The sequence below is a fragment of the Labrus mixtus genome, chromosome 23, assembly GCF_963584025.1.
Source record: "Labrus mixtus chromosome 23, fLabMix1.1, whole genome shotgun sequence".
Taxonomy (NCBI): Eukaryota; Metazoa; Chordata; class Actinopteri; order Labriformes; family Labridae; genus Labrus; species Labrus mixtus.
The window spans coordinates 2730670-2758584 of record NC_083634.1 but is presented as its reverse complement, the minus strand read 5'-3'; the positions used below and the strand labels follow the sequence as shown (position 1 = coordinate 2758584).

The 27915-nt window shown below is 40.0% G+C and overlaps 5 protein-coding genes across 8 annotated transcripts in view; 1 reads left to right on the top strand and 4 right to left on the bottom strand.

Moving 5' to 3' along the window:
• Nucleotides 1–5375, bottom strand: part of dock11 (dedicator of cytokinesis 11) — a 90972-nt gene extending 85597 nt beyond the window's left edge. For both annotated transcript variants that reach the window (XM_061031592.1, XM_061031594.1), the window contains exon 1: nucleotides 5085–5375. In XM_061031592.1, coding sequence (XP_060887575.1) covers nucleotides 5085–5189 — 105 coding nt within the window. In that variant the 5' untranslated portion in view covers nucleotides 5190–5375. The remainder of the gene's footprint in view (nucleotides 1–5084) is intronic.
• A 1635-nt stretch (nucleotides 5376–7010) lies between these two features.
• haus4 (HAUS augmin-like complex, subunit 4) lies at nucleotides 7011–9976 on the bottom strand. The gene is made up of 9 exons (XM_061031565.1): nucleotides 9783–9976; nucleotides 9553–9692; nucleotides 8846–8977; nucleotides 8518–8658; nucleotides 8336–8432; nucleotides 8090–8235; nucleotides 7820–7950; nucleotides 7616–7684; nucleotides 7011–7389 (listed from the first exon to the last, which is right to left on the bottom strand). Exons 1-9 carry the CDS (start codon nucleotides 9826–9828, stop codon nucleotides 7203–7205), a joined length of 1089 nt encoding a protein of 362 aa, XP_060887548.1. The 5' UTR covers nucleotides 9829–9976; the 3' UTR covers nucleotides 7011–7202.
• A 2750-nt stretch (nucleotides 9977–12726) lies between these two features.
• rbm4.3 (RNA binding motif protein 4.3) lies at nucleotides 12727–16418 on the bottom strand. The gene is made up of 4 exons (XM_061030974.1): nucleotides 16267–16418; nucleotides 14704–15122; nucleotides 13809–14464; nucleotides 12727–13455 (listed from the first exon to the last, which is right to left on the bottom strand). Exons 2-3 carry the CDS (start codon nucleotides 15110–15112, stop codon nucleotides 13830–13832), a joined length of 1044 nt encoding a protein of 347 aa, XP_060886957.1. The 5' UTR covers nucleotides 15113–15122; nucleotides 16267–16418; the 3' UTR covers nucleotides 12727–13455; nucleotides 13809–13829.
• Nucleotides 16419–17554: 1136 nt separating this feature from the next.
• On the top strand, nucleotides 17555–18832 carry tifa (TRAF interacting protein with forkhead associated domain). The gene is made up of 2 exons (XM_061031542.1): nucleotides 17555–17715; nucleotides 17830–18832. Exon 2 carries the CDS (start codon nucleotides 17891–17893, stop codon nucleotides 18479–18481), a length of 591 nt encoding a protein of 196 aa, XP_060887525.1. The 5' UTR covers nucleotides 17555–17715; nucleotides 17830–17890; the 3' UTR covers nucleotides 18482–18832.
• A 623-nt stretch (nucleotides 18833–19455) lies between these two features.
• Nucleotides 19456–24781, bottom strand: LOC132958062 (RNA-binding protein 4.1-like). 3 transcript variants are annotated; one of them, XR_009666709.1, is made up of 6 exons: nucleotides 24700–24781; nucleotides 23811–24237; nucleotides 23073–23703; nucleotides 21170–21247; nucleotides 20649–20723; nucleotides 19456–20564 (listed from the first exon to the last, which is right to left on the bottom strand). XR_009666709.1 is itself a non-coding variant. In XM_061030659.1 (4 exons), exons 2-3 carry the CDS (start codon nucleotides 24217–24219, stop codon nucleotides 23093–23095), a joined length of 1020 nt encoding a protein of 339 aa, XP_060886642.1. In that variant the 5' UTR covers nucleotides 24220–24237; nucleotides 24700–24781; the 3' UTR covers nucleotides 21423–22765; nucleotides 23073–23092. The 3 variants fall into 3 exon arrangements, 1 of the variants encoding a protein (XP_060886642.1); XR_009666708.1 differs by having other exon boundaries at nucleotides 20649–21247; XM_061030659.1 differs by lacking the exons at nucleotides 19456–20564; nucleotides 20649–20723; nucleotides 21170–21247 and adding an exon at nucleotides 21423–22765.
• Between the last annotated feature and the right edge of the window lie 3134 nt (nucleotides 24782–27915).

Below are 27915 nucleotides of genomic sequence, written 5' to 3'. Positions count from 1 at the left end.
CCCCCAACATGCGACCCTTCGTTCAGCATTTTTTGAACCACTAATGGAAACTATGGAACCCAACGGTACCTATTAAATGTGAAATGCAACATTTGCCTATTTTTCTCTAAATTGTGTTTCCTCATTGTAATCTTTTTCACACAAAGAGCGTCTACCGCAGAAACCTGAGCAGCAGCAAAAACACCTCCAAGTCTGTTGAAAGCATTACACACGGCTGAGCTGCTCTGCTTCCTGTCATGTGCAACAAGCTGTACCGCAGCTCTGCAAGTCGGAGGCGAGGACGGTGGCTCGGCTGCAACGCTGATCATGTTACAGAGGAAGGGAGGGAGGGAGAGAGAGTTCTGCTTTTATAGAAGAGAAAGAAGCTGAAGAATCACAAGCAGGCGGTTGTGAAGCCACAGCGTCACTGATTGAGAAACACAGAGAGATGCTACCATCGTTGCCTGACACTTGGGTGTGACTGTGTGATGCAAACAATCACTTTTCCTCCTCAGAAATCTCCAATTAGTCCTCACACTTTCTCCTGAGCAGTCAGCCTGGCAGGAGATCACTTAAACACTAATAGCAGATCAAAAGCTTAGGACTGTAATGATGATGATGATGATGTTAGCATTTCCAGATGCCTGAGTCCCATTATGGACAAGCAAGGCACTGAACATGACCAAGTGGATTGTATCACTTGGCTCAGAAAACAGCACTCACTTACAATAACAGACATGCAAGTCATACATGAAACATCTCCACTGTCCTACAGCTGACCCCACTAAGTGCTCCAATCTCAATGTATTTGAGTATATACACACACAGCGGCTTAATGAAAAGAAGAACCTTAGCTTTCATCTTCTGTCCTCAAGCGCTGTCTACTCCAAAAATGTCATTATGTGTAATTACAGCCTCCAAATAGAGACGTACAGGTAGATACTGAAATGGATCCTGAGGTTGACTGATTCAGATTTTTTATTGTCCCACAAGGGGAAATTTGCGTTTCACCAGGAGCACACAGAAGACAAGAAACACAAGGACAACATCACCATAAAACATAAACAAAACGACAACCCAGCAAAATATAAAACCAAATAAAAACAGCGCAATATAATCAGTCAAGAATGTTAATTCAAGTTATTAAAGTGCAAAGTGGAAGTGTGCAAATGTTCAATTCAAGTTGCAAAAAGAGCAACAAATAGCTAATTGTTGTTTAACATATTAATTGCACTTGGTAAAAATGAGACCTGGAGTCTTTTAGTCTTCCTCACAGGAGCTCTAACACGACTACCTGAGGGTCAAAGGTCAAACTCACTGTGAAGTGGGTGATCTGGGATCACAAATGGATTGGGGCAGGAGAGTCAGCAGCAGTATTGCGGACCATCGGTGTGAGGAAGGAGATGAGCTGATAGGCAGCGCTTTTGATTTACCAGTCGATCCACGTTCCAACCCTCACCTATCGTCATGATCTTTATAGTGACTGAATGAATGAGATCACGGATACAGGGGGCTGAAATGAGTTTACTCCAAAGGGTGACTGGTATCAGCTTTAGAGATAGAGTTAGGAATGGACATTCAAAGGGAGCTCGGAGTAGACCTGATGGTTCAAGCATCTGATTAGGATGCCTTGAAAGGTCTTCAGGGCAAGTCCAACTGGGAGGAGACCCTGAGGTATACCACCCATAATGTGTTGGAGGAATTGTATATACCTTCTGTCCTGGGAACACCTCTTAATCCCACAGGAGGAGCTGGAAAACGTCACTGGGGAGAGGGGGGGTCTAGTGCAACTTGCTCAGCCTGCAGCCACTGCAACCAAGACCCGGGTAAAAAGGAAGACGATGGAGAGAGGTCGGTAGGTTCAATCGGCTGTGCAGCAGCATCTCCAAGCGTTTTAGACGGATTGTCCAAAATCATTAAAAACTTTTAAGACGTGTGTCTCTGCTTTGATTCATGCAGCACAATGCCTGAGTCAGGATGTTCACACTCATTACCTGGGTCATCAACTCACAAGTGATGTCGACGACTTTTCCTGATTATAAAAGCTACACAGAGAAATGGGAAAGTCAGAGGTGGTTCTAAAAGATGTCTGAAGATTATCTTTAGAGCATATAGAGCGTGCACAAACTGATGGATTACTTTGGGAAAACTCAGTGCTGCAAGCATGGAGTCGATTGAAAAGAGTTGAAGGATGTAGGCAGGGTATATCTTTAAGAAAGGAAACATTTCACCATGAATCTGTGATCTGTAAAACTACATTTCTGTACATTCTTAAAGTACTGAACTTTAGATGATGTAGAGCCAACATCGGGACTTTTAACCAACTTTGTCGATTGAGAAATTTATGAAAACCTGACCTATGGGGAAAGTTTAATTTTATTTTCATGCTTGGGTCTGCATAGTTCCTGGGAAAGAAGAAGAGGAAGAAGAAGAGGAAGAAGAAGCATACTTTCAATAACAAAACAAAAAAGAGCACATGAGCAGAGCTTCCCCTGACCTTATTATTTGGAATTAAGGTTATTACCCAACAGCACATCTTCTTACAGACAATACAAATGGAAATATGCTTTTTTTTCTCCTCTGATTTTACAGTTCACTGGTTTATCGTCCTGTTAGTAGTTACAAGACAATAATTGACTTGAAGTGTGTCGATGTCCAATGTCCACTTAAACCTTCAAATCCACCAACTAAATGACCAAATATGGAGCCATACGTCTTCACTGCCCTCTGTGCCCAGTGGTGCAGCAGCGAGGACTGAATGGGAGAGAGAAACATCGACTGGTCTCAGTGGAATACTTTAGACGTATGTGATCAACATGTGGTGACATACTGACTGTACTAATGACATGCTCACTCTGGTGTTCAGTCACAAGGAGCCATGACGTCTCTGCGAGCTTTGCATTCCTGATGTCGTGGTGCAATCCTCCAGAGTAGTTTGTAAACTTTTGTTGTCATTTCCGCTTTATATATAACTCTATAATAATTACTCCACATTCCAGAGACAAATTCCTAGAGAAGCCAATTTTTTTTGGTCAATTTTTGCCTTTATTGGATTGGACAGCTGAAGAGAAACAGGAAATGTTGGGAGGAGGGGGGGTGACATGCAGCACAGAGCTGAGGACGGATTCAAACCCACGACCCCTGCGATGAGGACTACAGCCTCTGTACATGAGGTGCACACAATAACCGGAGCAGCCAAGTGTAATGAAAAAACATGAGGACAAACAACCAGCAGCCTCTACTGATACAGAAAGATGCTAACATCTCTCAGTTAATGCTACAAGTCCTGTTTGTGCATGTGTGTCCAGCCTATGTGAGTCTATGTGTGTTGAGTGTAGACCTGAATTTTCCCTCTGGAATTAAAAAAATATACAAAAACCAAATCAAAAGCTGGAACCAGGAATTAGTTTACCTTTTGTTTTGCTTGAAAAAATGACAAAAGAATCACATATCCAAACAAAAATCAGTGAATTTTCTGTTTCTCAAAAAGTGAATAAATCAAGCAATGTTTGCATTTTTATAAATCTAGTGAGATTGTATTCATTCATGTCACTGGCTCCTTATTATCTTAGATTTTGCTGAAAAGGATCCTTTTAAGTATCACAAAGTTCAATGTTGGTTATAATCCCCCTCTGATTACATGAGAGCATGCAGAAACCATAAAGATGAAAGTCTTTGAGGAGCTTTACGTTCTGAACTCTGACGGTTCTTCTTTTTCAAGTTTTATTTGACTTTCTCCTTGAAAACATGAAAAACCAGTTGGTACACTCAAACGAGGGTTCAAAAGCAAGACGGTGAAAATAAACAGGAGTGACTTTACAGAGGGGAAGAAGTCAGGAGTGATCACACAAACGCGGTCACAGAGGAAGCATGGTCGCAGCATGCCTGAGGGAATCCCCATGAGAGAGGAACGCGGGTCATGAAACCTCCACAAAACATCGCTTGTTCTCAGTTACCCCTGACGACGATGTAATCCAGAAACTGAGCAAGCCAAAAAAACCTGCAAGTGAGACTCCTTCACACGTGGCTGGCTTAAGACGTACACACACTCCCACCTCTGCTGTGGAAATCCAAAACCTCATCACATGATTTTGATCCCTTTGCGTCACCCTGCTAAAGATGATCATCATAAGACTCAAGCCCCTAATCCCTAAAGGGAACAAGAGTTTATGCTTTACACAAACTTTATCCAGCTCCCGTCTCTAAACAGCCAAAGATAATAAATGGAGTGTTGGGGTTTGTCATTGCCACATAATGAGAAGTGGGTGACTTCCCAGTTCCCAGATGGCTTTAGTTAGAACTAAAAAAAAGAAAGAAAGCAAGACATCAGAAAGCAGGCGTGAAATTGCTCTGACATCTCTGGAAGTTTCTAAATAAATGTCACGCTTGTGGCACACTGAAATGTTAATAAGTTCACACACACACATTACACAGAAAATGCTGCATCAGCAGGATCCTATAAATGCTCTTCATCTCAAGCCACTGCGCCTAATCCCTCATTATTGCAGTCTGCTCCAAGGAAAAATAAACAATTGAGACTTTATTTTTTTCATTTGCATTCCAGGCATAAGCTACAAGAACATGCATTAAACTGTGTGTTTTTTACATGTGGTTATTTCCAGTAGGAATAAAGAGGCGCACAGACTGCTCCAAGGCAGTGGCGGGGAAGCCATGCTGCAGCTGTCCAACTGGCACTGCTCCTCATCCGCCAGCACACAAAAGGAGCCGCAAAGCACTGAAAAAACCACGCGTGTCTGTGGACAATGTCATGCTATTTTGTAGTGCAGGGAATGTAAGGAAAAGGAGCTGATGTATAAGCGCTTACTGAAGCCCTGTTTTTTTTTTAACATGAAACAGAATGCAGCACTTAGAATAAAATAGTTTAAGTGCATCCAGAGAGCTTAACGTGGAGGCTGGTGGGACACACACACACTAAGAGGAAAAGAGATATAAAAGAGTTGGACAAATGACAAAGAAAAGAGGGGATGTAGTGAATGTGAAAGGAGGCGTTTAAAGGGGAACAGGGTGAGAGGGGTATTAGCCGGCTAACCGGTTAGTTGCATTATCCCTGTTAGCTAAAAAATGAGCGACAGCATTTGACTCACCACCAGGTCCACGGTGCTCCTCACAGCCTCCGACACGCTCTGTCTCACTTCCGCGGCCGTCCCCGGTTTGCTTAACCTCTTTGTGAATTTTCGCACCTCAGACATGGTGCCCCTCCGTAGTAAATCCACTTTGTGTGTCCCGGTGTGAATGTGAGCATGCCGCAGTGTACCGGACGGAGCGGCAGCAGTGTTGTCTGTGTGTGTGTGTGTGTGTGTGTGTGACAACCAGATGTGGGTTGTGCTGGAGGTGAAGCAGCCAGCGGTTAGCGTGGCGAGGCGGGGCTGCTGCTACTGCTGCTGATGAGAGGAGAGCAGAGAGGTTTTGACAGCGCAGTGACGTCTCACTCCTACCTACTTCCGTTTCAGGTCAATGAGCAGACTTACCAAAGATCGCCTATGAAGAAAGTCACGACTGAGTAGGCGTCAATTACCAATCTACCAATTATTGCTGTTATTTCTAATTAGTTTAATACATGAATATTTATTTCATCACGGGCGATAAGTAGAACATAACATTATCAAAGTTGGTATTTTAATGGAGGATAGAAAAGGGGAAACATGTATAATGCCATAGTTATTTTGGCCAAACAATACATTTACAAATGTAGATTAATTTAAGTAAGACCACGTTTTTTGTCTTCACGAATAAGTGAATAAACTATCAAATAAATAAAAACTAATTAAGCTTTAAAGATATACAAAACAATACATGTTTTGGTTACATATCAGACCTCTGACTGTTCCTCTTTTGTTGTTTATTTTCTATTTTTTTAAAGTTATCTTTTAGCTTTTCATAATAGTAACAGCCATACTGATTTAAATAAAGATGAGAAAAAGATAACCTGTTAAGCTAATGTTAACCTTGTCGCTCGACATTTTAATACACTACTAAGTAATAATAATCAATGTAAAGGGCTATTTAAAATGTTATGTATCGTTAACTCGATATTATTCAACTTTAATAACTTTGAATGTTTCTTAAATTATTACGCTAAGTGTTGTTCCCAAAGTAAAATCATGAAAAAGAAAAATAAGCACGATTTCTAGGAAATAACGATGACAAAAACGTGACAGTATGGCAGAAAACTCTCAAAATTGGAAGTATTGTGCCCACTTGTGGACAATACCGCAAACTGCAGGAATATAACCTAAACATTTTCTAAGTGGTTTTTCACAATCAAATAATTTTGCGTACACCAGGCTCTATTGGAGTAAGAACTGTTTTTCATTTTGGTGATATTGACACCATATCCCTGCATTTTTTTGCACATTACACAAAATGTAGGACGTGCTTCCTTTCTATCTCAACTTTCATTGCCGTCCATATGACATGCAATTGATTTAAAAAGTAACCAATATGCATCCTCACTGAGACGTTTTAAAGTTAATTAAGGACTAAAATTCCCAAAGTACAGGTAACCATTTGGGAAATCTGGACACCTGATTTTTGTACTTTATGAACAAGGGCATATCAGTATCACCTGTGCACTTTACAAATCAAGTATGTCCAACTCTGCAGAAGAACATCAAGAAAACACAACAATGGTGACTCATTTGACACCCATTACAGTATATATAGGAGGCTGCAAACATGTCTTGACTGGATTTTCCAGAAAACAAGTTTTGGCACATGTTCCTGTGTTTTAACACCAGAGGTAAGGGGTTAAGTTAGAATTTACATCGTTCTTCTTCAGGTGACACTGATGAGTTCACATCACAGATGCTTAGCTTCCTAGGGTGCTGCTGCCTCTGCAAACTAGGAAGCTAATTTTAAGGACAATGTTCTTAGTCCTTTTCCCCACATGTAAGATACTCTAGACTTAGTGTTAAACTGTATCTAAATTAAATCAAAATGAAAATATAAGCCTTGAACTCTACAGAAGCTCAGGTAAAAACAAAGAAAGCAGACATGCTGAAGAGAGTGACGACTTTAAGAAAACTGGTTTTGCTGAATTTTATTAAACATCTTTAACATACTCACTACTGAACATCTGCTCGGTATCTTCAGTCCACACAGCCTCTGAGCCAGGCATCCTAAAGCCTGCATGTCATTGTCAGCAAGGACACATTATGAAAAGGGATCGGCTGGTTGTTATCCGAGCATCAGATATGATACGATCACTTGTTACTGTACTGGGTGAACTCCTTCAGAGCCCAGTGTTTCATCTCAATCTCCTGCCGTAATCTGCAGTACTCCTCAGCCAGAGTTTCAAACTCTTTGCCCAAGATCTTAAAGGAGGCAAGTTTCAACTCCACAGACTGCTTCTCCACCTGACAGGCCTTCAGCTCGGTATCCAGCTTCTCTCTGAAAATGTAAATTAAAAACAACAATGAATTACTTTTAGGATTATCCATGAAAACCAAATAACAGTTTTCTATATTTATCTTCAAGCTTTGATCGAGTACTTAAACATTAGTGAGAAAGCGTTTGCTCCAAATTCTGTCATCACCTTTGAGAGCATTGGGGGGAAATAAATAAAAATAACATGAAAAAATGGAACAAGTCAGATATTAACAAAAAAGCCTCTTGCCTTATTTTTCTATGAGCAGATATTGAGTCCACTGTGTATGTGTCAAGCTGAATTTCCACCATCTCAACTCTTGGAATGAAGATGAGAAAACATTAGGTTAACAAAAATGACATTCTGATGATCTACACATTTGATTTTTAATTAATATTTGTGGTTGAGGGCTCCGTTCAAATAAGAATAATCACATATAAGCAAAATCCTCACTTGATTTTCTGCAAGACTAATTCAAGTTTTCCCTCAAAGTACTCTAACTTCTTTCTGTCCAGATCCGTCTGGATCCTTAGCCTGTGGTCCAAGATGAGAGACTGGAGAATCTGAATACACTTAATCAGCTCCTAGACACAGGGCAAAGAGAAGGAAAGAGAACATAAATCAAAGTCTTATGGTATACAAACATTCAAGACTTGTGCAAATTGTTTTCAATGGTTAAATCCTTTGAAAGTTTTCAAAAACTAAGGAAACTAATAAGCTTACAGAGAGGTAGAGATGAGTCTGTCTTTGCAGGAGAACTGTGTTTTCCTGGCAGGTTTCCGTCAGACTCTCCGCTCTTTTCTTCTCTTTGTCAAGCTGAGCCGACAGGTGAGACAACTTAATGGCCTTCAGACCCTCACTCTCGTTCTCTATGTGAGAAAGACAGAAGCAGAAAACTGAGGTCATAAAGGAAGTGGATGAGAATATGCACAGATAGGAATGGATAAATCAGCGTTTTTTATTCTGTACCCCATTCAGGTTGATAATACGAGAGGAGGCTCAGGCACTTTCTCTTCAGATGTTTCTCCAGCTCTCCTGGAAGACCCTGTTTCATCCTCTGTATATTCTGTCAAAAACGTATACTTCATTGTTGGTAAACAATAATCCACTGATCCAATCGTCTTTGCGTCAAAGTAAGGTTTAGAACTCACCTTCTCTGGTGGCATGAGCTCCATCACTTGTTGGGTGCTCAGGCCCAGAAGAGAAGGCTGATCCTGGTTGGTAGTGCTACTAGGATCCAGCTGTCTGATACACTGAGACACCAACAGGCACTTCTCCATCGTCTCATAGAACTACACACAAGACACACTTATTTATATATAAATTATATATTTCCAACAAAACATATAATGCAGTCCCAGACCTTTAAAAAAGTTGACAACTGCAGCTTCATTGACTCAACATGTCTTTACATTATTTCTGTCCACAGCTCTTTGTGCATTTGTCAACTGTTCAAATGATGTTGTGTAATAACTGTACCATGTTCTGGTCAGGGGGTACGGTGGTGTGGTGTTTCTTGATACAGTGCTCCTGGGTCATTTCTTGCAGACCTTTGGAGAGGCTCTCGGAGCGCAGCCATTGACGCCTCTGGCTCTGCAGCTTCTGCTCAGCCTGGAAAAAGCATCAATAAGAGCTTACAGATTTAAAATAAAACTGCTGAGAAACTCTTCCCTGTGCAAGCACAACAAGCGTTCATCTGTGTGGTTGCAATTCATGACGTTCACCACAAGAGGTCGGTAAGGCACGTCGTGATCATTCTGAATTTCATATTAATATAATTTATCAAACATAGAGATATTTTCAAAACAAGTTAGAACTGCGAGATGTTATACCACTCACTGTAAGTTAAATTGCTTGTATGTTAGTAAAAGAGAAAACTAGCATAGTAAAAGTGTTAAGGTTAAACGAGGGACCGTGTTGACTGGCGACTTTCAACTGGATGCGTCTGTGGTTGTCATGGTTACAACTGATGTTGAAGATGTAAACGGGCCTAATTACTCATTCTTTCTTTCTTTTAGTTTTTTATTAAAACAGTATCTGAATTAGAATATGTTGACATGATAATAAATTACACAAACTTGACAAAGCACAGGACACTTCCCGTGTTTAACATCTGCTGTACAAAAACCACTACAGACGTCACTGTTTAACACGGTCACACGTTAAACCGAAACACCTGCTGTTACCTTGTCCAGCTCTGTGTTCAGTGGCACAGTGAGTCCAGTTTGGTCCACATGTTGGGCCAGAGTGGCTAAGAGTTTACAGAACTGCGGGTTCTGTGTCATATCATCTTCTGTAATGTCGCACAGAGGGAAGGAAGCAAGAACTGGGTGGGAAAAGCAAATACAGGAACAGAATTACAACATTAGCAGTATAAGCAGCAGTAGCCAATACGTTTGTAACCGTATTTTCTTACCCTGTTGATGCAAACTGTCACCCTTCCCAAGCGATGACTCGGACATTTTTTAGCAGTATCTGTCTTTCGTGATGACCTAGCAACTTTTTTGTTCTGTAGATTTCTGACTTTCTCGCTAACATGAAACCAACACGAAAACAAACTGCGTACTTCCTGAATCAAGTTCCGCGCGTTTAAAGAAGACGTTCCTATTGGCTAATTAAGACATGTCGTCACCGCGTCGAGTTTTGATCGCGAATGAGAACTGAACGTAACTCGCGGGAGCGCGCTTAGCTATAATTTCACCGAATACATAGAAAAAAAAATGTTAACATCATTTTAATGTTAATTATCTTATTTAATAGTGATACATTATATATTGTTTAGAAATGTATACAATTAAAATTGTTCTTAGAATAGAATAGTGCGTTGACAGCCTTAAAAAATATCAATCAATCAATCAATCAATCAATCAAACTTTTTTTATATAGCACCTTTCAGACAAATTAAATTGCAGTTCAAAGTGCTTAACAAGAGTGCAGAAAAGTTATTGACAAAAAGTAGTTTATAAAATCATTGATAAAATCATTGAGAGACTAATGCACACCAATAAGAATTAAAGAAATGTATACAAATAAAATAAAATACGACACATAAAAGCAACAGGATATTAAAATAAATGCATAAGAGGAAAATATTTAAAATTGTAATAGGATAAAAAAAGACAATACAGTAATGTTAAGACTTGAATTGATATAAAGCTCTATATAAAAGCTAGACTGAATAAATGAGTTTTAAGACTGCGTTTAAAAATCTCGATATTCTAAATAGGCTACAGATTCAACAAAACACCTTACATAGGTTGTCATCAGACTGCATCTTCCCGACTATTTGAGGTCTCATATCAGCATATTTTAGTGTTAAGGCAGACTGGTGGACTCGATCACTGCAAAGCACTTTGTAAACAATCAGGTGGAGAAAAAAATTGTATAGGAGGCCAGATAATTAAACACATTTAAAAGACCTGTGGAGACCTGTAAAGCTATTTTGTTATACAGTTCATAGTGTTCAGCTTTCAGATTGGCTCTGTATGTAACAGTCATTTGCCTGTCTTCTGCATCAGTGTTGCTATAGAGTCTTCTAGCTCTGCCAGAGAGGGCATCACTTCTGCCTCTCAGGATTTGGACTACATTAAGTGCATACTGCTAGGGCAGACACATGACCTTCAGATGAGCTGGTTGAGGAATGATTGGAGTTTCATCATTGTGGTAAAAAAAAAAAATACACTGTACTGATGAAACAGTTTAAGATGCCTTTGCATATGAAATATTCTGTGTTGATCATCAGAGGAAACATCATAGGCAGGGCACATTCTGATGAACACTAAACAGTCACAGAGAGTCAGACCTGTCGCTGTGAAATAACTCTGAACCAAACCGTCTGTGTGAATGTACAAAAATGATTTGTGCAGACATCTCAATCCATCTATGACTTTTTTCAGCACGTGAGACATGCATGTTGAGTTTGTCTACATGGGCTCACCTCCACAGGTGCATCCAATCACTAATTAAGACCCTTTACCAGCTGATATAAAGATCAGCATGTGATTTCAAACATCTTGTAGGCTATATCATTTGAAAATCTGACAAATTATCACACAGATGCTATTTTCAATGTTCAAAATTGCACGTCTGACTAGATTCTATGATTGACTCTTTTTTCCTCCATTTTCTTGGATCAACCAATCGCAGCTTCTGAAAAAAATGTATTATACCTAGCGAGGGGGTCTCAGGATGTTTGTGAACACGGGGCCTGAAGTGCACGTCTTAAAACCCTCATGATAAATATATCATAATAGGCTACAGGGTCTTTTGGGTTCCCTGGTTCAGAAAATAAAATGCAAAGGAGCATCACCACTCTGCATGCTGGTGCCTAACCACTTGCAGCAGACTCAAAAATAAGAGTAATGAGTACTTTCTATAAGTTTTTGTGGTTCATCAATATTGTAATAATATCAGAAATATCATGCAATCAAACAGACAGGTACATAACCAGCTTGTCAGGACAGGTATGTTAACAATGTTATGCAAAATAAAGAAAATTAGGGACAAGAAAAACAAAAATATCAGCTCAGACCATCTTTATTATCCCTCCCATCACTTTGTGGTTGCCGTTGTCTGATCTTGTATCTTTTTGCAGCTTTAACACACTGCAGGTTAAAGTGACCTGATATTGTGGAGCTTCATGTAAAAAAGAAAAATACCATTCAAATATTATGTTGGACCTGTTCAAAAAAAAAGATCCCCCCCCCCCCCCCCATCATTAGATTTAATCAAGTGTGACAGTTAAGCGAGAGTCCAAGTTCATGTTTGAATATTTTATTCATGCAGGTCAGATGTTTAAATGGCAGCACACTGTCAATCACTTTTATCCATCAAAACTGTCAAATCAATGACTCTAGCATTTTTCAGTGTTTTGTTCCTTCATTTCCTATTTCACATCTTGGAAAAAAACACATACAAGTCTAAACTTTTGTCCAGTTTAACCAAACCTAGCTGCCCTAAGTCCTTCCCTCACTTTTATGTGTGAAGCTAAGCTGTTAAGATTTAAAAATGGATGGATGTTTGTGTGAAGATAAATCAGCTTGCTAACCATGGAGGACCTGTTGGTATTTAAAGTTTATTTCCAAGGTTACAAACATGTCATGCTCATGTCCAGCAATATGCATCTGTGTAAATTCAATGTGAGTACAAGTTTCTACATCTGTTCTCCTTGAAGCCCTTCACTTACCTGTGTACTCTGGAGGTCTTCAGCACATTCTGATGCCATGGCCAGCAGGTTAACTATTCTTAATAAACGTGGTAAGAGTACAGCGTTGGGTTTATCGACTTTCTTATCTAAGCTTTAAAAGTGAACAAGCTTCACTCCTGGCTCTGAGGGGGAGGAGGGGATTAAATAGACGCTGTAGAATTTCAGATGTGTCTTTAATCAGCGTGGCGATCTCAACAGATTAGTTTAGCGAGCTTTGATCATTGATGAAACGCTGAATCATGACATAAGAGGTGAGGAAATTTACGAGAACATGATAGCAGGGTATTCGATTCATTTCAATCGGTTACAGCACAGATCGGTTTATTAAAAACAAGTTCGACAATGCACAGGTTCATGTGAAGGTTTTGTAGTAACCATCCTACTGACAGCTACGTCCTGTATTTGTTTAAACCCCTTCGTCTTTTTAAATGTTTACAGCAACGCCACATGGAGGTTAGGTTTTCGATGACAAGGCTTAACACTATAGAACCAGCGTGCAGATTAGATTGAATACAAAACATTATTCAGTTAACTCTACAGTCACATGTATCGCCTAGAACTGCTGCTGAGGTCAGCTTCCTAAAGTCACACAAAACATGAGAACACTACTAATTCAAACGTAAAAGTACAAATTAAAAAAAGGAAACGCCTAACTTAAGACGTCAAGCATTTAAAATACTACAGCACAATAATAAACTAAAAACAATCAGGGGAAAACACGAGTGTAAAAACTGTTCCAAAATAACAACAAAACAGATCGTCGACAATTCAGTTCGTCCGGTGAGCGCCGCAGGGAAACATAACGCGCTCAGCCACAGACAGGAAGAGGACATTGTCACGTGCATCAGGAGGCAGCGAGCGGCGACGCAGTCGGACGACGGTCCTGAAAAAAGAGCAGATGACACAAATGACCTGCCTGCAACTGTTGGTTAAAAGCACGTTTTCCCCCATCTATGAGATCACCTTTTTTTCGAGTTCTGAATCATGAATGTCGTTTGTTAGTCAGAGGTCTCAGACTTCGTCGGACTGTGCCTCTCATATCAACTGATACAAAGTGCAGTTACAATAAACGTACAACTTGTCGAGTAGCCCTTTTTGTTGGTGCTTTTTCAAACCTTGTTTCACCCACACGATCTAAAGCGTGCAACACAAGTCACACGCTGACCGGCCTTTACAGGGACGCATACAAACTTAAGGAAAGATATGAACACCAGTCTACCTCAGACCTAGTCTCACCTTCACATGTAAGGGCCTTGCTTAATAAGCGTAGCGTGCTGGCGGTGGCGGAGGCAGCCGTTCTGCGTAGGGGTCCCTGGCACGTGGAGCTCCGTATGCCGGGACCCTGGAAACCGGAGAGAGTCGGGAGCGCTCATAGGAGTAGCCGTTATTGGAAGGGGGCATCGGTGCGCTAGGCATTCTCCTGAGGGGACTGCGATCTCGGGGATAGTAAGGGGACGGAGGAGGGGGAAGCGGCCGACGCTCGTATGGGTCAAGCGGCGAGGTCATGAGACGGTCTCGGACGACGGCTGAAGGGGGTGGCGGAGGAGGGGGGGCGCCAGGACGCTGGTCTTCGTATGAGGGAATGCCATACGGACGGGCTCTGTACTTCTCATAGTAATCTACCACGCCATATCTGTCCCTCTCCCCCTCGTAGGGACGATCAGGATAAACAGCTCGCCTAGGGGGAGGGGGTGGCAGAGGAGGAGCAGGGTAACCTGGGGGCATGTGGCTGAGGCGGCCTCTCATGTAGCCGGGAGGAGGCGGAGGCTCGTGCCCTTCACCTGGGTAGCGAGGGGGCCAATAGCCACCTCTGTCTGGGGGAGGAGGGGGGTAGTCGTCCCGTTCGTCATGTCTGGGACGGCTCTTAGAAATCTGGACATGGATGCGTTTGCCTAGATAAAAGTAAACAAAGTAACAAAATAAGATTTGAAATATAATGTGCATGATATTTTATCTATATCTTTTACATTTGTATATTTTTGTTTTATTTAATTGTGCCGTGTGTTTTTCTTTTGTTGGCTGACCTACTTTGCTGCTGTAACACTGTACATTTCTCCATTGTGAGATGAATAAAGGATTAGCTTATCTTAATTGGTCACAACTTAATCTTCACCTATGTTACACTTCTTACCTTGAAATTCAGTGTTGTCTAGTCCTTTGATGGCATCCATGGCCTCGTCAGAGTTTGACATGTGTACAAAGGCAAAATTCTTGACAACAGCACACTCGGTGACTGAGCCATACTCTTCAAAGAGAGCTCGAAGCTCATCATCGGCCCCCTTCTCCACGTTGGCTACATGGAGCTTAACCGAACCCTGGTTCTTCCCATGACTCGCCTCCACGTTGATTGGTGTGCCGTGAAGCTTATAGAGGTGCAGGTTTTTAATGGCTTTAGTGGCTGCCTTTCTGTCATCCATGTGGACGAAAGCGTAGTTCTTGATGATGGCACATTCTGTGACTGTGCCATACTCCGTGAAGAGCGCCTTGATTTCTTCTTGGTCTGCTTCGTGAGGGAGGTTTCCCACAAAAATCTTCACCATTGTTACAGATCTGTTTCGTAAACGAAAAAAGGGAAAGAAAGGAATCATAAGATACGGTGGGGAAAATATATTAACTTACTTGTAATGCAATGTATCTTTTTTTTTTTCTTCCCATATTGACTTTATAGTTTTATTTAAATTAGCTTGTAATGCTGGTTTCTTGGTTCAATATTTATTTTAATAGTGTCACCTTTTTCCCTGGCCATTGAAATAAGCTAAAAGAAGTCAAACATTTGATTAAACATTTTTTTTTTTGGTTGTTTCTTTCCTCTCTCTCTCTTTCTGTATTCAGTGCTATAATGTACATCTGATCTATTATGCCTTGTCTGTAAAGCAATTTGATCAGCTGAGGCTATTTTGAACATGCTATACAAATAAACTTGACCTGTTAACACCGAGACGACAAAGCAGAGAAAGATATCCAGCAACTTCATTTAAAATACCTTTTATAATTGTGTAAGAGGGAAAAGGTTTTAAAAGTTCATCCAAAATTAAATCTGACATGCCTGAGACAAATTTAAAGAGTGTGTCACTTAGCATGTCTGTGTCAAAGAAGACTAAATACTTTCTGTATACTATTACTGTAGTTGGTTTTGTAAACACACGACACAGTTTCAATTAATTATCGGTTTTAGTGAAGAATTGTTTTTAATTTAGTTTCACTATACGAACATGTTTTTACTTATTTGCGTCATTTCGTTAGTCCTGTTATAGATAATAACCTTTGTTTTGTATTTTGACAAAGGTAACATTAAAGCGTTTGTCTCCATGTGCTGAGTCCACGCTGTGACGTCACACTGAACACCTTTCATTGTAAAATGGCTGACGTTAGCGTAACGACCGTTAACCAGCCTACGTACATTAATCAACTAAGTAATTAAAATAACATTAAATACGTTCCTATCTTCAAGCGTCAACATTTAAGTGTGAAAAATGTGAGACGCATTTAATATAAACACAATTCTAAATCTTCGTATCGCAAAATGCTAATGCTAACTTAGCTTACAGTTAGGCCTCGCTATCACACAAAGCAAAGCTCATTATATTATCACACAGAACACAAACTAAAATACTCGATAGATGGTCGACATTTCAGTGAATTCATTTCTGGTCACTGTACATTTTGAAACATAGACGTGTTCATTAAATGTTACCTTTTCACCAGCCGGCCTCTGCAATTAATTCAACACTCGAGAGTCTTCCTTATGCCGAGTGGACTTCCGGTTGATGTTTTCCGGCCTTCCCCCTTTTCTTTCTTCTTCGTTTTTTTAATGGCGGGTAGCAACTAGCTTTTAAGATGCATTACCGCCACCCACTATGCTCGAGAGTGGGCCAGACTATTAGAAAAAAATTGTACACCCAAAAACTAAGAACAAAAAAATAATAATTATTAATTAATTAAATTATCTTAACTAGTCCAGTTTCTTTAAAAAATAACAATTAAGTTTTTTGTTTGTTTGTTTTTTTGGGTTGTTTCTTTTTAACTTTGGAGTGATGCATGTAATTTCCCAGCACAAGAGGAATTCAAGCAGGTAACGACTTCTCGAAAATAACCGTAAATGGTTAATGTTTTACAGGTTCTTTTTAAAACAAGGCTCAGTGCAGTGCATTCGCTTTACGACTTGGCTCCATGTCCCGTTATGGCGTGTGTTGCAATCTGTTGTAATACATTTAAAAGCATCCAATGTCTTTTACGATTCAAGTTGTGTCGTCGGGTACTTTTTGGTGCTGTCATGAGACGTTCAGGCGCACATCCTATAATTGTACATAAAGATCACGACTGTCAATTCATTATAGAAGTCCAGTAATTATCATTACACAGAGTATTTAGCACAATAATTCTGTGTAGCGATGCAACAAATTAAATTATTATAATGGAAAAGTTAGTTGATTATGTTTCCTTTTAGCTAAATCAATGCACAAACAGGTCTTTCAAAACGTTGCATAACCCATTTAGGCATCCCCTTTATTGCTTTAATAGCCTTAAAAATGGAAACCAGTAAAGATGGAGCAAATTATGATTTATTTAGGTCCACAAAAGTTTTTAGAATCACTTCTCTGTTAATATACTAAAAGAGGTAGCCTAGTATGTTTGCACTAAACAGATGAACATTTACTGGTAATGAATGTATTGTTCTAAGTAATTGATTCGAAAACTAGTAATGAAGCTGCTGGTCCACGGAGCTCGCACTCGTGTGTAAGTTTGTGTAGCCTAGAAATTGGCTGCTTACAAGCGTGTGTTTGTCTTATTGCAAACACTCTTATTGTCGTTTTTATTGTTTGACAGAACTTCTAAGCTCACTATTAATTTTACAAACCGAAATGTGAATTCAGATTTGTCCTCTCTTACAAAGATTTGTATAGCGCAGATTTGTCTGAATTTGCACTTGAAAGCAGCACTCTTGCTACTGGGTCCTGAGTAACTCCTCCTCATAAGAGGAGTAGACAACACATTGCTAAGAAAAAGTCAGCAGGGGAGTTCCTGTTTTCGTTTTCAGGACCATCATCTTTACTTCCCTCTGAGACTATACTTTCTTTTTTTAAGGACGGAGTTAAAGCCCAGATCTATGTCTTCAAATAAATAAATTAAACTTCAAAAACAGGTAAGGCAAAGACATCACACAGCAAGAATGAATGTATTTCTTTACTTTTGTTTTGACTGGCAAAGTACTTCATCTTACCATGATCCACAATGTGATTGTTTTCTGTCCCATCAGCCTTTCATCACTGAAGTTCAACAGGTCAATTTATCTTCCACTGATTTCATCATCTTTCCTGATGAATCTCTCCCAAACAATGGAGACAGAGGAGGATCTCCTGACTTGTCTCCAAATCAAGTTTTACAACCCACATCAGAATGTCAAAGGCCTTTACGAGCTGCTTCCCTTGGGGACCAGGAGCCGACAATATGCAGATGACCCTCTCAGGCTGGGACGAGATGCCAAGTCCTGCACCTTTGCCCTCAATGACATGCGCGTGTCCCGCAAACAGCTGGCCCTCTACGCCTACCGCACTCCACAGAGCCCCGACATGCTCTTCACCATCCAGAACTTGAGCCAGAGAGGAAGACTGTCAGTGAACAGCTCGGCGCTGAACTTCCTTGAGAGGATGGACCTTCCGAACAAAGCCCTCATCCGGTTTGGAGAGTATGAGATGCTGATCATCCGCGAGGCGGGCGAGGCCAAGGGGAGCTTTGAGGTGGAGTTTGAGGTTCTGACAGTGCCTCCGTCCAGAGAGACATGCATGTGTGTGCCCAGTATGAACCCAGTCATGGACACAGGCTCAAGTGGGACTAATAGTTTCACAGCTGAACTCACAGCACTGGGCCCCCTGGAGACTGATGAAACTCTTGACATGTACCAGTCATGATGTCAGATGTTACTTTATTTGTATTGATATACTCTCCACAGTTGTTCTTTGTATCTGGATAACACCCCTTTCTGTAATGTGAAATCCTACTTACACCATGTATCTATTGCATTATTTCATTATATTCTTTAGCTAACAGCTATTTGTTATATTTTTCTAACTTGAGCACATTAAATTGTTTTTTAAAAAAGCATCTTATTGTGTTGTTTAATTACTGTGTTTGTCAGACATATTTGTTACAAGAAATTCAGGGAAACCTTCATTTGATGGCAATCTTTGATTCTGCCTTCTCCCTGGAAAAAACAAAAAAGACATATGGAGATACAACCAGTTTGACCAGTTTGGCTTTGAGATAAGGTAGCCTACAGTTATGTTCTTCAGCTCAGGTTAAGACCAGGCATGAATACAAATGTTGGAAAATCGGTTTCACTCTCTGCGGGGCGAAACAATAAGGCAAAACCTCTCCGGGGTAAAAAAAAACCGCTATAACCCCAGCAAGATGTCAGAGATTAGAACCACCGGTCAGGTATCCTGTTTGGATTTTTATTATTTTTTTTATAGTCATATAACAAAGTCCAGGCTGATATCATTGGAATGTGATGCACTATCAAAACCCCCATAATACATTAGACTGATATAGCGCTTTTCTGGATACTCAAAGAATAAATAAATAAAAAGAGTGACAGGATTACAAAGAAGACAGCTGCAGGACCAATCACATGTTGTGTACTAATTCTTTGTACAATCATAACAAGCCAAATACTGTCGGATCCTCAGCAAAAACGTAATAAAAGGGCATGTTTTCTACATGAAGTAGTCAATCTGCAATCTTCTATAAAGGTAAAGTCCTATTGTTTGACTAAGGTCTAAATAGACCTAGAGGAAAATGTGTTTAAATCACCATGGTTATGTTTAAATGTCTCATACTAACATGAAAAAAGGCAAAGAAACAAATATATCGCCACACTTTAAAATCTTAAGACAATTTATTTAATGATTTTTTTTCAACTTTCAGCTGCAGCAGATTTAAACACAGCATACTCTACAGTATGAATGTATGACACAGTTTGAGGCTCATGACATGTAAGCATAAATATAAAGCATGAATCACAAAAAAATACTTTGAAAGTTGTGTTAAAGGACATGCAATAGATTCAAGCTAACATTTCTCACTACACTATTTTTGAGTTGTTTTTTTATTCTAATGGCCAACATGGTAAATGGACTTGAGCTTGTATGACACTCTTCTGACTGATCAAAGTGCTTTTCAGGTACTGATCCACAAAGGAGACTGTCTGTGAGCGGTCGTCGCTTTAGTTTTTGCGGTGTGTCCGGATCCGTCGCTACCCGTACGTGGTGATTGGCCGTCGGCTGTAGTCTTTGAGGTGTGTTCTAGTGACACTTTTTGGCCAAGACGTGAGGTGACGCCACAGGCAGCCATCATCACCACTAGTTCTTTGCAGTCTGCTTGGTTTGTCAGGGCCTTCACACCGCAGGTCACACATACACGGCAACAGTTGCTATGTAAAGTGACCATCAGTATTAATGAATCCATTCACACTCTGCTGTCGAAGCAGCAGGAGCATCTTGGGATTAAGTGTCTTGCCTAAGGACTCATCGGACATGTGGCTGAGAGGAGCTGGGGATCGAACCCCGACCTCTACCACTGAGCGACATCTGGCAAAGTGCCAATGAGAAAACCCTTTAAGGTGATTCATGTTCATTTAAATCTGTTTGTTGCTGATTAATGTTAATTGTCCCACTTTGAAATAAAGTAAAATTAAATTACAAATTAACATGTTCCAAAACTCTGTTCAGTAAGAAAAAGGCAGAGGGGGTTTGGTTACATGATCTTAGTATGTGAGACACTAAGGGGTCTGCTTTCCTTTAACTTTACATATATATAGTTTGGTATGACTCAAGTAAAAAAGAATCAACACAAATCCGATCGGTCAGACTGACGAGTTCATTGTCCTCCATCACGGCCTCTATAATCGTATCAACAGCTGCAGAGAGATCATCCTGCTGGCTTTCTGACAACTGGAACCTCCCGCTCACCAACCATTGGACCAAACTCCACGTCCTGGAAAAACAAACACACACACTTGATACAGAGCTCACAGTAAAGACGGGTCTCTTTATGGACGGTGAACTCATGCTGCCTTACCTTTAGAACGAAGGACCATCTGATTCTGTCTTTTCCAACGCCTGCTTTGTTACAGCTTCCAGAGCTGAGAGAGGTCTGTGGACAGGTAGAGATAGTTAGCATACTTACCTTCAGTCATTAACATAGGTGTGTATGTTTTCCATTAGCTTGAAATGACATGCATCAAAATCAATTAAAGGAGAAAGAAGTCAAATCCTTTTGACTGTTAAAGACAACAGGAAGCATATTGCCTTAGACTGATTTTTAAAGGACAGATAGGACGGTGGATTAAGCATCATGAAATGTTAAAAAACAGTGAGGGGGAAAAAAAAAAGTTTTTTTTGTAAAGGTCATTTAAGAAAAAAAAAAACTTTCAGATTCTCTATTAAAGAGTAAAAACATAAGATGTTTTCTTAGTGGGAATTCTCTCAAGTTGTGTTCCCAGCTAATGGGAACCCAGTGGTATGAAAGAGGGAGGCAGGAGACGGTTCATTGCATTAGTAGAAGGTGTTTTTTTTAATTAAAATGTAAACATCACATACCTCTCCTTTGGTGGACGCTGCACATCTTCCCAGGGTCACTTACCATGCACTGGCGTCTCCTGCTTAGAGTCTAACAACCTACAAAGAGTAAAAATACTAAGAAATCCAAGACTGCATGCAATTGTGGGTACTAATATTTAAAAAAAGGTGTCAATGTTGAGAGAACAAACAGTAATGGGATGTGTGACATATATACAGTGTAACACATTGATGTGAAACTAAGACTTTATCGCAAGACAACAGACACATGGGCCATCGCAAAGGTCAGTTTATTACTGTCATACTAATAGGAAATAAAATGTCTGACACAGGTTGGATTCATGACTGGTTTTGAGGTTGGATTCGGTTCCCCATGTGCAGATAAACGCAAACCATTCTGAGAGGCCAAAGAAGAAAACAGGGAACTTAACCGGAAATATAAACAATAATTTTAGTTTTTTTCTTCTTTAAATAATCACTTGTTTTTCTTTTAACAGCGACAACTTCCACTGACTGAGGATCAACTTAACCATGTAAACAACTGTTTCAAAATGTCTTCCTTCGTCAAGCCTGGTTCCTCCGCTGAACCTGTATCAATGATTTTTGATTTTAAAAAGTTGTTTTATTGTAGTTAAAGTGCTAACTTTTCGACTGGGAGCAGACCGGCTGCTGCTTGGCTCTTGAATAACTTGAAATTCGTTCATGTTTTCCTTTAATTTTCCCTCGATACAAACAGGAAGTGAAGCACTACGTATCATGTTTCAAGCTAAGAGCTCTGACGGGTGTTCGGAGATGCACCCATAAATATATTACTTCACACATGAGGGTCTGGGGGAGTGTCAGTCTGCCACGGTACGTTACTAAAAAAGGCCTACCCCAAACGAGGAATAATTTCACAGTTAAAGCGTTGTTTTTGGTTTGATTCGTTTATTAAAAGGCCTTCAAAATGAGGAGCATCTTGTAAAGTAAATAAAATCATACATAACGGTGCTGTAGATCTCCGCAACCAAATAAAACACAAAGCGTAAAAAAAGAACAAAAACCACACTGGAACTTTTGATTTGTCATGCTAACATTGCTAACATGTGTCGCAAATTTTTAAGATTGCCGTAAAAGTCTACACAACAAGTGTTATACTTAGGACACTCGATGTCTTTGAATTAGTTATGAGTATCTCGTCATCAGCCTGCAACCTTAAGGCTAAACACATTTTTTGTTGTTGTTGCAATGTCTAAAATTCTCTTTGCATTTAAATGACTTCCCTTGTTATGAAATATTGTCAGTTACCCAGATACCGGATCCATTAAAAAAGATTGAAGAACCAAAGTGTTTTTGGCTGAACTAATGCGTCACACTGAAATAGACTGAGCACCTATTCTGCAAACATTTGAAGGATTTGAAAAGTAAAAACAAAGCAGAGGAACAGAAAAAGCATAAACAGCTCAGAAGAGTACGTGAACTTTAGACATGGAGTCGTATGATTTTAAATACGGAGCTGTCCCGCAAACAGTATCTTCCAGTTAGCCGCAGAGGAACGCAACGCAATCCGCCATAGACGAGGGGATGCATAGCGCCACGTGCATCAGCAGACGGCGACGATCTTGTCATATTCTAAACCTGGAAAGAGAGCACACCACACATGTCAAGGAGCGCGTTTTACTAAGAGCTCGCGCAAGACTTATCTTTGATGTCAAAGCAGCAAATGTTTGAGGATTCTGTAAGCAATGTTTTCACTTTTGTAAACTGATTTCTTGGCTAGTTTCAGGAATTTGGAGCTCTGGTTGGTGGAGAAGGTTGAAAGCGTGAATCTGCTTAACTTACGAAATTAATTAATTTTGGTAGATATTTATTAAATTTTTTCTCAATTATGCCAACTCTTCTGTGATTTTCATGATATTATGAAACATCCACTCTCTAGTCTCACCTTGTGTTGTACTTGTGTGCCTAATAGCCCGCGTAGCGAGGTGGTGGTGGGGGCGGCGGCATTCTGTCTGTGTAGGAGTCCCTGGGGCGGGGCAGCGCGTACATATGGGGTCTGGACAGCGGGGATAGACGGGAGCGCTCATATGGGTACCCATTACCCGCTGGCGGAGGAGGTGGTGGTGGGGCTCGTCTGATGGGGCTTCGGTCCCTGACCATGTAGGATGGAGGAGGAGGGGGGAGCGGCCGGCGATCGTACGGGGTCTCCATCCCGAGTCGTTCTCTAACCAGTGCAGAGGGAGGAGGAGGAGGAGGGGGGATGGCACGCGAACGCCTGTCATCGTAACCCCCTGTGCTGTATGGACGGGCTCTATATTTCTCATAGTAATCAACCACCCCATAGCCTTCTCGCTCGCCATAGCCACGGTCGGGATAGGGCGCTCGTCTTGGTGGAGGGGGCGATGGAGGTGGAGGAGGGTAAGCAGGCATGCGACCCCTGTAAGGAGGCTCGGGCCTGTCCCCTGGATAGCGAGGGGGATAATAGCCTCCTCTTTGTGGTGGTGGAGGATAGTCCCCCATCTCCTCGTATCCTCCTCTAGGTCTGCTTTTTGATATCTGAACATGTATGCGCTTTCCTGAGGCAAAAAAAAAAATCCCTTACATGTACACGCTGAACATGAAGAGTATGAAACCCCCCCCTAACCTTAAATCTTTTCATTCATAGAGAAGTAAATCAACTTACCTTGAAACTCAGTGTTATCCAGTCCCTGTATGGCATCCATGGCCTCATCAGAATTGGACATGTGCACAAAGGCAAAGTCCTTTACAATGGAGCACTCTGTGACCGTGCCATACTCTTTAAACAGGTCGCGGAGCTCTTTTTCGAAGCCCCTCTCTACATTGGCTATGTGGAGCTTCACAGGGCCCTGGTTCTTTCCTCTGCTGGGCTCAACATTGATGGGCCTCCCATTCAGCTTATATTTATCAAGCTCTGCGATGGCTTTGTTGGCTGCCTTGCGGTCTTCCATATGCACGAAAGCATAATTTTTATACTTTGCACATTCTGTCACTGTGCCATACTGAGTGAACAGAGCTTCCACTTCATCTTTGTCAGCTTCAGGAGACAGGTTCCCGATGAAAATCTTCACCATGGCTGCTCCAGTGTACGTCTACAAAACGGAGAGAGACAGCACAGGTCCTCATGTAGTTACAGAAAGTAAACAGTGAGAGAATGGTTACCCTGTGACGTCATGACGAGGAAATAGAAAGCTCGCCGGCCAAAGGCCAGGAGCCAAAATTCAAATCTGTCAACAAGAAGCACATTAACCTCAACATTATCTATTTACTCTAGACGTGACTTCAACTGTAGCTGAAGGTAAAAGTTGAAAAAGGTTTCGTCTTGGCACTTCCTGGTCTGAAGCTATCAGGCTCATTTCACTGGTTTCTATTAGGAGGCTAACAGTAGCTGCCTGGTTAGCCATTTTGCCTCGTGTCAATAAACTCATTAAACCTCAGTTAAGCGGTTGCCATTGGATACGGAAACATTTATATATTTTTTAAACTCCAGAGATTACAAACGCAACACACACGAATGGAGAAACGTCAAGAAAACAAAAGCTCCGGATACTCACCGCTTGTGAACGGCGCCACAACAACGAAGTCGAAACTCCAGAAGATATGAAGCGGACGGTACTGGCTGCCGACAAGCGCACAAGTCGGACTCTCATTGGTTGAGAGCTGTGTCTTTAAAAAAGTACGAACTATGATTGGCTATTATTATGACGTAACATTTTAACCGGAAAAGGCAAGGTTTTTAAAAAAAATTTTATTAAACATTTCTTGCAAATGTACAACTGTAAAAAACAAATACAAAATCAATACACAAATACAAAATATGGTTACATTCTGTACAGAATTGCCAAGGGAAACAGCTGTCATGTGAATAATTAACTGTACATAATTTTAACATATAGAAATGAAATGACAATGTCTTAAAGTGCAGTTAATGAGGTCTGGACTGAATATAAGAAAAACAATTAAAAAAATAAAATAAGATAAACAATAAATCAAATATACAACGGCATATCAGTTTTCAGTTTCTATTTCATTGGTAAAGTTTCTTCAAAATATCATAAACTGTTGGTGTTACAGATTTTAAGGACTTGAGGTACAATTTAAATTCATTCAAAAAACAGACAAAATTTGGGGATGACTTTAAAATTAATTTTTGTGTATAAAGAATTTTGCTAGACACAGAATTACATTAATGCAGAGTTCATCAAAAAGGCAAGGTTTAGACAAAAATTTAAAAAACCTATTAAATAATGCTGTAAGTGTAGAATCACTTAATATTAAATGAAACTATTCCCTCCATGTTTATTAACAGAGTAGGGGGGTTAAATACCCTATTTCAAAACCTTTATTTAACCGCGTCCCAATAGACTAAAATCCCCTATCAAAATGCTTCAATTACAGAATATTGTTTTATTTTTCACCACAATTTACCCTCTCTGTAGTAGAAGAAAAAAATCATTATTTTTGTTACTTTATGAGAAATGAAATGGGTCCATTAATTTAAAGGCTTGGTGAAAGGAGTGTATCTCCAAATGCAGAGCTGCTTGGTATCACTACTCAGTATGTAGTAGGCTTACCAACAACATCTGCGGAGAACACAAATAGCTTTTAAATGAATTCACACATAAAAACACATTCTCACTGCATATAACTTTTCTTAAGATATCTATGTATTTGTTATTATTCAAAACAGTTTTAAGCAATATTTCTGGCCGTAATAACGCTAATGACAGACTATTTTATTCATATAGGTTAACAAACTAAATATTGTGAGTTAGTGACAAAAGGCAAAGCTGGAAAACAAAGTAGCCAACGAAAAAGATCCCTAACAACATGGCCACAGACACGATGAGACAATACACAGTAAGGTCATTTAGAACAATGGGAACAAAAGATTTAAAAATGTTAAAACACAGCAGAAGAAAAAGGGTAAAGGCAAGAAAAATCAGTAAAAAAAAAAAAAGTGAATGAAACAGGAAGTAATAAAAGTAATAAAGATTTATGTGAATTTAGTGGAAAGGGAATTAGCTGGAATGACAAGAAATAAAATAAGATTTTTCTCTATTTATATTTGACTTTTGCTTTGTTTATAATACGCTTAAACTAAAATTCAGAATCTGAAAGTGTCTGTCAAATGTAATATCAATGAATGTTATATTTATCAAAACATAAGTTAAAAAAAAATCTGGTTGACGTCATGAACTTTACAGACTTTACTATTACAAACATCTTAACACCGAAAGCACACAAATAGTTTAATTCTGCCGATATTATCTGAGGGGAAAAACTTGTTTCTTTGGCCACTTGGGAGCAGCAGTGTACAGGCTCATAAAGTTCATGTTTTCAACATATGAAGCAGGAACTGTAAAGAATGAAGAAGAGAAAGTTGAGTAAGTGCTTAACATAGATCTCTAAATGTTATACACAAAAAGAAAACTCTGGATTTCTTAATCCTTTTTGTGTATTTCATATGTTTAGTGCTCACATAAAAAACATTATAATCAATATCCTCCTTAGATGTATTTCATTGAGGATTTAATAATTAGGCTACCATGTTTTTTTTTTTTAATCTGGAAATGAAGTTTAAATGTGCTTTTATTTTTTAACCATGCAAGAAGAAAGTAAACTGGAAGTAAACAGTCACATCCAAACAGACATGATTGAGAAGCAGTTACTTTAAAATAAAATAACCAATGAATACCAAATTGCCCGTCCAGCCCTTCTCCTTGCTTTATGAACACTTTGAGTTGGACCTTGTTTGGGGGAAAGGGACTCTGGACTTTCAGAAATCACTTCTACTGTTGCATGTTAAGTGACTTGTACAGCTGTCTCCTGACTGAACATCCTCTGTCTGACATGTTGACTTTCCTGCAGATAATCAAAGAGAGTGCTGGGTTTATGAACAGTTTTCCAAGGGCCAGGTTTTAGTACACTAACCCCAGATCCCAGAGGAGGAAACTCTGGTGATTCGATTGTTGATGACTTTAAAGCTTGGGAGTTTATGGGGTTATGGAAAGACTGAAATAGTACAAGTTTCCTTATTTGTGTGCGTGTGCTTGTAATCCTATTACCACAGAGCCATTTTGTGTTTCACACAGTCATGAAATAGTTAACTGTTCTGGAAAACTGTATAAGTACAATATGCCTTTTAAATGTGCAGAAGCACATAAGCTGACTTTCATTCTTAAAAAGGTTCCTTTGACACAGGCTGGAGGTTTAATTCAGATTCAGTCAAGATTGGATTACTTGATGTCGTCACACTTTGCAATCCATTTGTTATTCGTTTGAAGAACCCGTTTTAAGGTTTGAGCCAATCCAAAAGCTTGCATCGAAATCAGATTCTTTATGAACAGCTGTGCCCAGATGTTTTGACACCTTTTCCCTTACCAAGCTGATGAAACAGTAGACGTCCAGTAGAGGGAGCTGCATGCTGATGGAAAAGAAGTCACAGAGGGAGACTGATGTGAGCTGGTAAAACAGCCTTACAGCTTTTTAGTCCTCCTGACAGGGTCTCCGTAGGAAGTGGCATTTCCTATATTTATTTTTCTTTTGATGCAAGTAAAAAAAAAAAAATCTCAGCCACTCGATGGCTGGTAGTGCAACACTATTAGTAGTCACACCTGGAATAGATCTGGTGACATGTAAGAGACAAATCAAGGCCAAATGCCAAAGGCGTCAGTAGTAGGTACACTTTGCTGACACTTTTTGAAACTCAAATTAAGGATTGCTTAAAATAGCTTGAGACAAATTTAACACTAGTGACAGTTATAGCT

Coding starts and splice junctions, on each gene's coding strand:
- haus4 (XM_061031565.1), bottom strand. CDS start 9,828: ATGTCCGAGTCATCGCTTGGGAAGGGTGACAGTTTGCATCAACAGG. Junction 9,693..9,782: donor TGACAGTTTGCATCAACAGG/GTAAGAAAATAC, acceptor TTTCCCACCCAG/TTCTTGCTTCCTTCCCTCTG. Junction 7,951..8,089: donor AGACTCATCTCTACCTCTCT/GTAAGCTTATTA, acceptor CCCTGTGTCTAG/GAGCTGATTAAGTGTATTCA.
- rbm4.3 (XM_061030974.1), bottom strand. CDS start 15,112: ATGGTGAAGATTTTTGTGGGAAACCTCCCTCACGAAGCAGACCAAGAA. Junction 14,465..14,703: donor AGACAACACTGAATTTCAAG/GTAAGAAGTGTA, acceptor ACTTTTATCTAG/GCAAACGCATCCATGTCCAG.
- LOC132958062 (XM_061030659.1), bottom strand. CDS start 24,219: ATGGTGAAGATTTTCATCGGGAACCTGTCTCCTGAAGCTGACAAAGAT. Junction 23,704..23,810: donor GGATAACACTGAGTTTCAAG/GTAAGTTGATTT, acceptor TTTTTGCCTCAG/GAAAGCGCATACATGTTCAG.
- tifa (XM_061031542.1), top strand. CDS start 17,891: ATGAATCTCTCCCAAACAATGGAGACAGAGGAGGATCTCCTGACTTGT.